This window comes from Petromyzon marinus, chromosome 43 (assembly GCF_048934315.1).
Source record: "Petromyzon marinus isolate PM22_M1 ecotype Great Lakes invasive population chromosome 43, UKy_Petmar_22M1.pri1.0, whole genome shotgun sequence".
NCBI classification, from domain to species: Eukaryota; Metazoa; Chordata; class Hyperoartia; order Petromyzontiformes; family Petromyzontidae; genus Petromyzon; species Petromyzon marinus.
The window spans coordinates 6986955-6996814 of record NC_133709.1 but is presented as its reverse complement, the minus strand read 5'-3'; the positions used below and the strand labels follow the sequence as shown (position 1 = coordinate 6996814).

General features: G+C 40.9%; 1 protein-coding gene across 1 annotated transcript; it reads left to right on the top strand.

Annotated features, from left to right (window-relative positions):
* The first annotated feature begins 7589 nt into the window (after positions 1-7589).
* LOC116951565 (globin-5-like) lies at positions 7590-9247 on the top strand. Its single transcript, XM_032970293.2, has 3 exons — positions 7590-7940; positions 8307-8538; positions 8961-9247. Exons 1-3 carry the CDS (start codon positions 7819-7821, stop codon positions 9057-9059), a joined length of 453 nt encoding a protein of 150 aa, XP_032826184.1. The 5' UTR covers positions 7590-7818; the 3' UTR covers positions 9060-9247.
* Positions 9248-9860: the final 613 nt, after the last annotated feature.

Here is a 9860-nt window from a genome sequence, read left to right as displayed (position 1 = left end):
CGGCTAGCTTTGCTGGTTCTTTAGCAATAGTGAGGAACGGAAAACCATTCACAGATGGCGAGTATGCTAAAACGTTCATGCTGGATGTAGCCAATGAACTTTTTGATGATCTTCCGAACAAAGACAAGATAATCAAACGGATACAAGACATGCCTCTGTCGGCAAGAACTGTTCATGATCGTACCATCGTGATGGCAAACAAAGTGGAGGAAACGCAAGTGAAGGACATAAATGCAGCGCCGTTCTTTTCTCTGGCTTTGGATGAGTCAACAGACGTGAGCCATTTGTCGCAGTTCAGCGTGATTGCAAGATATGCTGTTGGTGACACACTGCGCGAAGAAAGTCTTGCTGTTCTGCCATTAAAAGGGTCCACAAGAGGTGAGGATTTATTCAAGTCTTTCATGAAGTTTGCTCAATAAAAAAGTCTACCTATGGATAAACTTCTCTCAGTGTGTACTGATGGTGCTCCGTGTATGGTGGGGAAAAACAAAGGATTTGTGGCGCTTCTCCGTGAACATGAAAATAGACCCATCCTAAGTTTCCATTGCATTATACACCAGGAGGCACTTTGTGCTCAGATGTGTGACAGGCAGTTTGGCGAAGTGATGTCGCTGGTCATTCGTGTGATCAACTTTATTGTTGCCCGAGCCTTAAATGATCGCCAGTTTAAAACACTGCTGGATGAAGTTGTAAATAACTATCCTGGTCTGCTTTTGCACAGCAATGTGCGTTGGTTGTCAAGAGGGAAGGTGCTTAGCCGTTTTGCGGCTTGCCTGAACGAAATCCGAACTTTCCTTGAAATGAAAGGCGTCGGGCATCCTGAGCTAGCCGACACCGAGTGGCTCCTCAAGTTTTACTATCTCGTAGATCTGACTGAACATCTGAACCAGCTCAACGTGAAAATGCAAGGCATTGGAAATACAGTGTTATCCCTTCAACAAGCTGTATTTGCTTTTGAAAACAAGCTGGAGCTTTTCATCACGGATCTTGAAACAGGTCGTTTACTACATTTTGAAAAACTGAGCCAATTTAAAGATGCATGCACAGCAAGTGAGCCCATTCAAAACCTTGATCTCCACCAGCTAGCTGGCTGCACATCCAGTCTCCTACAGTCCTTCAAAGCACGCTTTGGAGAATTTCGTGAGCACACTCGTCTTTTTAAGTTCATCACCCATCCAAACGAGTGTTCACTGAACACAGCCGACCTGAATTACATCCCTGGTGTCTCCGTCAGAGATTTTGAAGCAGAAGTGGCTGACCTGAAGGCCTCAGACATGTGGGTGAATAAGTTCAAGTCACTGAATGAAGATTTGGAAAGAATCACACGACAGAAAGCGGAGTTGGCGAGCAAGCACATGTGGACAGAAATGAAAAAACTCCAACCCGAAGACCAGCTGATTCTCAAAACTTGGAACGCGCTTCCTGTCACATACCACACACTGCAGCGTGTGAGTATTGCTGTATTGACCATGTTTGGATCTACGTATGCATGTGAGCAGTCATTCTCACATCTTAAAAACATCAAGTCCAACCTACGATCACGTTTAACGGATGAAAGCCTCAACGCCTGCATGAAGCTTAACCTCACCAAGTACCAACCCGACTACAAAGACATCAGCAAATCCATGCAGCACCAGAAGTCGCATTAATGGTGAGTGTTATAACAACATTATTTAAAAGAATAAATTCAGAGGCTTATTATACTGACATTTAGTTGAATTCACTTTTAAAATATATTATATGGCTCTCACTGAAATAAATTTCCAAATTTTTTGCTTTCATGGCTCTCTTAGTCAAAAAGGTTCCCGACCCCTGGTCTAGAGGACAGCGCTGATCCCTTCACCTGATGAAGGCCACTTGTGTTGTGGCCGAAAAGTCGTGAGTTTATTTTACGTGACTTTACCGAATAGAACCAAAGAGTATCATTCTGCTCTTCAATTTGCACTAGATGTATCATGCAGGACCCAGGTTTGTAACCTCTACGTACAATCCAATCTCACATCACCTGATGCAAGAAGAAATCTACATTGGGCCCTGTTCATCCAATAATCGCATTCTCAAATCCAAGAAAACTAAGATGTCCATCCAATTACCTTTTAACTATCACAAGAACCAGAAAAGTGACAAAGCCTTTGCAGCACCAACGTTATGGAACCTTTTTTTCCTCCCTTAACATCAATCTTCCTTCAACAAATATTCTGAGACATATTAGTGATGGATACAGCCAAATAAGCCAATGTGATATGTAAATTTGATTCTTAACAATGTAGCGAGTTCTATTATATTGAGGGGACTGTGTTGGCTTTGTGTGGTCTGCAACTGTTTTTGTTGTTGTTATACTTCCTTTCCAAAGCTTGGGAATTTTTGTACTGATGAAATTTGAACTTATAAACTTAATTTAATTTTAAAAGGGCGTCACGGTGGTGTGACGTTATATTCTTCACCTGGAATGCAGAAAGTTGACGGTCAAGGGTTCGGCCCCGACCCTGACACCTGCATATTTGGAGTTTACATGGTCTTCTCATGGTCGTGTGGATTTTTTTTTCTCTGGGTCCTCCAGTTTTTCCCTGCACATTTAGAAACGTGATTCTACATTATTTAGATTACATTGCTGCTATAAATGTCCACATAAGCCACTTCGTTGGGCTGTTATCTGTGGCCAAGTAGTTTATGGAAAAAAGCTAATAGCTCATTGGGCTTCACCTGGTAGAATAGAAATTGTTTAGTATAATTTCTATACATATATACAGTATGATGATTTATATTCTTAGTTTTTTCGGTAAAGTCACGTTGAAGAGAAACAACAAAATAATAAAATATATATAAAACAATAAAAAAAATTCTCACGACGTTTCGACCATAACTCAAACGGTCATCTTCAGGTGTGTTGGTTTGCGTAAATTTATTTTTAAACGGCGCATTTATTTATTTATAAAAAACGTTAGCGTCACACGCAGCGATTTGGCAGTTTACCCTGGACTAGTCCATCTATATTTTGAAAAGAGGAGGGGGGAGACGAAATTTTTTATAATGTATGCTGTCTGAAAGCCAATGTAAGCGTGAACAATCAATTAAGAACTGAAATGGTTTATCAAATCTTTCCAATGATTGCTAAGATAGAATCCATCTTCTCGGTTGAAATTGTCTCTGTGCTTGTATATGTGGATAGCCTCATGAACGAATCTCTCATGGAAGCCAGATGGCTTACAAATAACCTATGTCTTGGAAAAGTCAATGGCATGTGAGCCTACTGAATTAGAACAATGATCTGCTACGGCCGAGGTGTTGGTCCTACCGTGTTTAAGGTCTGCTTTGTGTTCACGAATGTGGTCCGAGACATGGCGTTTGGTTTCTCCAATGTAACTACTACCACAGAGGCAACTTAGTTTGTAGACACCAGGGTATTGTATGTCCGGAATCACATCTTTTACAGACGGAACCAGATCACGGATTTTATGTAATGTGTTGAAACGGACCTGGATCTTGTGTTTATTCAAGATTTTGGAGATCTTTTTTGTGATCCCAGCAATGTAGGGTAAAGTGATGGTTTTGAAAGGCTCCTCAAGAGGGTTCTTCTTCATGGTTTGAGTGATAGCTTTGCGGATTGTATAGTCGGAGTAACCATTAGCCCTAAGAGCTTGGTGTACGTGCTTGAGTTCACTGCTTATGTGTTCCTGGTCGGATATGCATTGGGCTCTATGATACAGAGTTTTGATGAGAGAATTATTCTGTGATGGATGGTGGTGGGAATCCGGTTTCAGATAAGCATCCGTATGGGTAGCTTTCCTGTAGACAGAGTGGCTCATTGAACCATCAGGTCTCTTTTTAATTAGGACATCCAAAAAAGGTATCTTGCCATCTATTTCGACTTCCATGGTAAATCTGATGGCTGGGTGTATGGAATTGATGTGGTCGAAGAATTGGTCTAGAGCAGGCCGGCCATGTGGCCAGATGACAAAAGTGTCATCCACGTGCCTCTTCCATAAGGTTGGGAGCAGAGTGGCAGTCTGGATGGCGTCAGTCTCAAATTTCTCCATGAAAATGTTAGCTATAACTGGAGAAAGGGGGGAGCTCGTTTTTTGTCTGAAATCCTGCGTCCTTTCACTGGAAAGACCACCTCTGCGGTACAAAATTCTACTCACCTGGTATCGACAATCAAGGGTATTTCCCTGTCCCCAGACGACCTGCTTGTCAGTTTTGATGTAGTTTCCTTATTCACAAAGGTTCCTGTACCTGACACCATTGCAATCATTGAAGACTTGGTTCATCAAGGACTAAACACTGAGGTACCCCCCATGGTGAGACACTGTTTAACCAATACATACTTCACTTGGAATGGAACTTTCTACAAACAAACTGAGGGCACCCCAATGGGCTCCCCCCTTTCTCCAGTTATAGCTAACATTTTCATGGAGAAATTTGAGACTGACGCCATCCAGACTGCCAATCTATTCTTCGACCACATCAATTCCATACACCCAGCCATCAGATTTACCATGGAAGTCGAAATAGATGGCAAGATACCTTTTTTGGATGTCCTAATTAAAAAGAGACCTGATGGTTCAATGAGCCACTCTGTCTACAGGAAAGCTACCCATACGGATGCTTATCTGAAACCGGATTCCCACCACCATCCATCACAGAAGAATTCTCTCATCAAGACTCTGTATCATAGAGCCCAATGCATATCCGACCAGGAACACATAAGCAGTGAACTCAAGCACGTACACCAAGCTCTTAGGGCTAATGGTTACTCCGACTATACAATCCGCAAAGCTATCACTCAAACCATGAAGAAGAACCCTCTTGAGGAGCCTTTCAAAACCATCACTTTACCCTACATTGCTGGGATCACAAAAAAGATCTCCAAAATCTTGAATAAACACAAGATCCAGGTCCGTTTCAACACATTACATAAAATCCGTGATCTGGTTCCGTCTGTAAAAGATGTGATTCCGGACATACAATACCCTGGTGTCTACAAACTAAGTTGCCTCTGTGGTAGTAGTTACATTGGAGAAACCAAACGCCATGTCTCGGACCGCATTCGTGAACACAAAGCAGACCTTAAACACGGTAGGACCAACACCTCGGCCGTAGCAGATCATTGTTCTAATTCAGTAGGCTCACATGCCATTGACTTTTCCAAGACAGAGGTTCTTTGTAAGCCATCTGGCTTCCATGAGAGATTCGTTCATGAGGCTATCCACATATACAAGCACAGAGACAATTTCAACCGAGAAGATGGATTCTATCTTAGCAATCATTGGAAAGATTTGATAAACCATTTCTGTTCTTAATTGATTGTTCACGCTTACATTGGCTTTCAGACAGCATACATTATAAAAAATTTCGTCTCCCCCCTCCTCTTTTCAAAATATAGATGGACTAGTCCAGGGTAAACTGCCAAATCGCTGCGCGTGACGCTAACGTTTTTTATAAATAAATAAATGCGCCGTTTAAAAATAAATTTACGCAAACCAACACACCCGAAGATGACCGTTTGAGTTATGGTCGAAACGTAGTGAGAATTTTTTATTGTTTTATATATATTTTATTATTTTGTTGTTTCTCTTCAACGTGACTTTACCGAAAAACTAAGAATATGAATTACTGCAGTCACGAAAGCTTTAAATCAAAATTTAGTATGATGATTTGTTTACCTTTCCTAAACTTTGCACTCTGATCGTGTTTTTGTATTGTTTGTTGTTGCAAAGTTCTGACCTGCTCCTCCTGGACATTTCTGAGAAAAAACTGTATTGATAATCGGATTCCTCCAGTATAAATAGATATTTTGATTCTGACTCTCCTGCACAAATACTTTAGCCATGATTATAATCACAAAGAAGGACTTTGATGCAACACCAAGATGCTGGAAAATGTTGAATATCATCAACATTTTGACAGCACAATCGCTTTGCACAAACCATGTATGAAACTGCCTCCAATATAACTTAATACACGTTTTAAAGAACCAATAGGGAACATGAAACTCTCATTGATATGATTCACAACATATGTCAATGATGACTCACAGTAAATTAACACTGGTGATATTTTAGTTATAGACAAAATAAAATAACGGTTTTGGTTAAATATGAATTCTTTGACCACATCAATTCCATACACCCAGCCATCAGATTTACTATGGAAGTCGAAAAAGATGGCAAGCTACCTTTTTTGGATGTCCTAATAAAAAAGAGAACTGATGGTTCAATGTGCCACTCTATCTATAAGGAAAGCTACCCATACGGATGCTTACCTGAAACCGGATTCCCACCACCATCCATCCCAGAAGAATTCCCTCATCAAGACTCTGCACCATAGAGCCCAATGCATATCCGACCAGGAACACATAGCCAGTGAACTCAAGCAGGTACACCAAGCTCTTAAGGCTAATGGTTACTCCGACTACACAAACTGCAAAGCTATCACTCCAACCATGAAGAAGGACCCTCTTGAGGAGCCTTTCAAAACCATCACTTTACCCTACATTGCGGGGATCACAAAAAATATCTCCAAAATCTTGAATAAACACAAGATCCAGGTCTGATTCAACACATTGCATAAAATCCGTGATCTGGTTCCGTCTGTAAAATATGTGATTCCGGACATACAGTACCCTGGCGTCTACAAACTAAGATGCCTCTGTGGTAGTAGTTACATTGGAGAAACCAAACGATATGTCTCGGACCGCATTCGTGAACACAAAGCAGGCCTAATTTACGGTAGGACCAACACCTCGGCCGTGGCAGATCACTGTTATAATTCAGTAGGTTCACATGACATTGACTACTCCAAGACAGAGGTTCTTTGAAAGCCATCTGGCTACCATGAGAGATTCGTTCATGAGGCTATCCACATATACAAACACAGAGACAATTTCAACCGAGAAGATGGATTCTGGCTTAGCAATCATTGGAAGGATTTGATAAACCACTTCGGGTCTTAATTGATTGTTCACGCTTACGGTGGCTTTCAGACCGCATCCATTATTTTCGTCTCCCCCCTCCTCTTTTCCGAACATAGATGGACTCGTCCATCTGATCAAACTGTCAAATCGCTCGCCGTGGCGCTAACGTTTTTTTTCAAAATTGCTTGCTGTGGTTTTAACACCTGATGATGATTGCTTGTGTTACAGTCGAAACGTCGTGATAATTTTATTGTATTATATTTTTGTTATTTTATTGTTTCCCTTCTACGTGACTTTACCGAAAGAACCAAGAATACAATTATAATATATTAAGATGCATTAGAGCATAACATATGAAGATTACTTCAACTGGGTTACATTAACCCACTAACATTTGATTACACTCTCATAAAATTCTAAATGTACTTAGGAAATAACAATGTTTAAAAAAGAGAGCCTTTGTATTTTTCCACGTATTTAGCCACGATATATTTGATGGAAATTTCGCCGAAGACAGTCCCGTTACGACATCTCCTGTTTCTTCACTCACAGCTGACAGTGCATATTGGTCCATAAGCATATTGCAATAAAATGAGAAATCATAAAAGCTTGTTAAAATTATCCTGTAATCTCTCTATATATTTTGATGAAAATCATTAAAAGGGAAAATGCATGCTAGTATTTAAATCATGAATAGTTTAGATTTTGTTATAAAATGTATTTGGTATTTCATTTCATAGTTTGTTTTGTTTTTGCTGCAATCATTTCAAATTATCTGCATCATCATGTATGATAATGGGAAAACGCTGATAAAATGGATATATAAGGAGGTCCTCAAATGAGTGGCTCATCACTTCAGACTCCCTTCGCAGGATCATCGCCGATCAACTCCAAAAGCAATCACCATGCCTATCGTTGACTCTGGAAGCGTTGCGCCTCTGAGCGCTGCTGAGAAGACCAAAATCCGGAGCGCGTGGGCCCCCGTGTACTCCACGTATGAGACTTCCGGTGTGGACATCCTGGTGAAGTAAGGCAATCTTTCGTTACTTGAAATTAACACCTTCAATTCATGAATTTCATAATATTAAAACAGCAATCGTGTTGCGATGTACAGTGGGAACGAAAAGCATATGCTGTTAACATTGTGACTACTCTATATAGGGTACATTAATTATTCTAAAAACAAATATCAAAATAAAAATACATCGAAGTCGTGTAAAAATTACTTGGATTTTTGTCATTACTATTTCCCCCGATGAATTGCGTCTTCTGCTGGAAAAACAATATTTTCACGTAGGTGTACTTTTACATTGATCTATTTTGTTCATGGTTAACTGTCTGGCTCACTTGACAAATCTTTTTAAATCACAGAATTATTCTTCTTTCAAAACAGGTTCTTCACCAGCAACCCCGCTGCTCAGGAATTCTTCCCCAAGTTCAAGGGGCTGACTACGGCTGATCAGCTCAAGAAATCCGCGGACGTGCGCTGGCACGCCGAGAGGATCATCAACGCCGTCAACGATGCCGTGGCGTCCATGGATGACACCGAGAAGATGAGCATGAAGCTAAGGGATCTGAGTGGCAAGCACGCCAAAAGCTTCCAGGTCGACCCCCAGTACTTCAAGGTAACGCATGCAGTGAACATAACGATCAATCACTACTGGTTGGCTCTTGAGTGACTGCTGCCTACAGCTGTTAGCTAGATTGGTACAGGGTTTACAAATGAAGATGCATCTCAATCCCTCTCACATAGTGCCTTTGGATCCACCTAAAACTTGATATAGAGTAGTTACGTAAACATTTATTCTACTCAGTAGGTCTGTAAGGATCCTCCGCTCTCCCCTATTTGATTCATTATCACGAATCAGTTTGCAATTCCATTCAATAATACGTTTTATAGCCTAGTGGCAGCAGGGATCATGAAGAGCCATTTTGCACAAAGTACAGAAGTTGAAAAAAAAACTTTTACATTCACTATTAGATGCTTGTGTAATGAAAGATAACCTATTTTAATTGCCAAATCGAATTTTCTCTGATGTCTTTCCAGGTCCTGGCCGCGGTCATTGCTGACACCGTTGCCGCAGGCGATGCCGGCTTCGAGAAGCTCATGAGCATGATTTGCATCCTGCTCAGGTCCGCCTACTAAACCAACGTGCACGGCCACTCCTGCAAGACTGCTACGCAACTGCCTTTGCCACATGATTTGCACCAGTTTCTGTTGACAGAGATAACAAATGTCTTGGAGAATGAAGCATCTTTCCGAGTTGTTTTTGTCAATGACAATAAAATCAATGTAACTTCCCAATGAAAATCAATAAAACTTCCATGCATGCAGATTTTGGAATGTGTACAATTGTTAAGGAGTTGTTTATAATGAATGAAATGTGTGACTTGCGTTGTGTGGATGCTGCAATGGTGTAATGGTTGACGGATTTCTCAGTGGAAGTGTCAAAGGAGCAAAGTTTGAGTGACACTTTACCAGAGATGTCAACGGTGGCTTGGCTGTTGAGTGTCCAGGCAGTGCAACTAACCTGGGACCCATAGTCTGGAATAATTGAGGCAGCAGACTACGAAGTGGGCATGGGAGGAAATTGGACAAGGGGCACCTAGGTCTCACCTAGGCATACTATGCCTTTGAACAAATATAAGCTAACATTTTTCAAAACTGGTCCGTTAATGCCCATTTGTTACCAATTTTAACGCATTTTTTGTCGTTACAAAAAATGTTTATAGCTTGGGGCCATGCCAGTCGTGAGAATTAATTATATTATTTTGGAGACAATAACACATTCAAGCCTATTTGAGTCGCCTAGGTGGCCCATGAAGTCCTGATACTCTAAGAGATTTAACCCCACTGACTTTGCAAAGAACTCCTCTGCAGAAGCAATTCTGGACTTGAGTCTCTTTGGTTCTTTCTGTAAATTCTAGATTTAAAGCTTTCGTGACT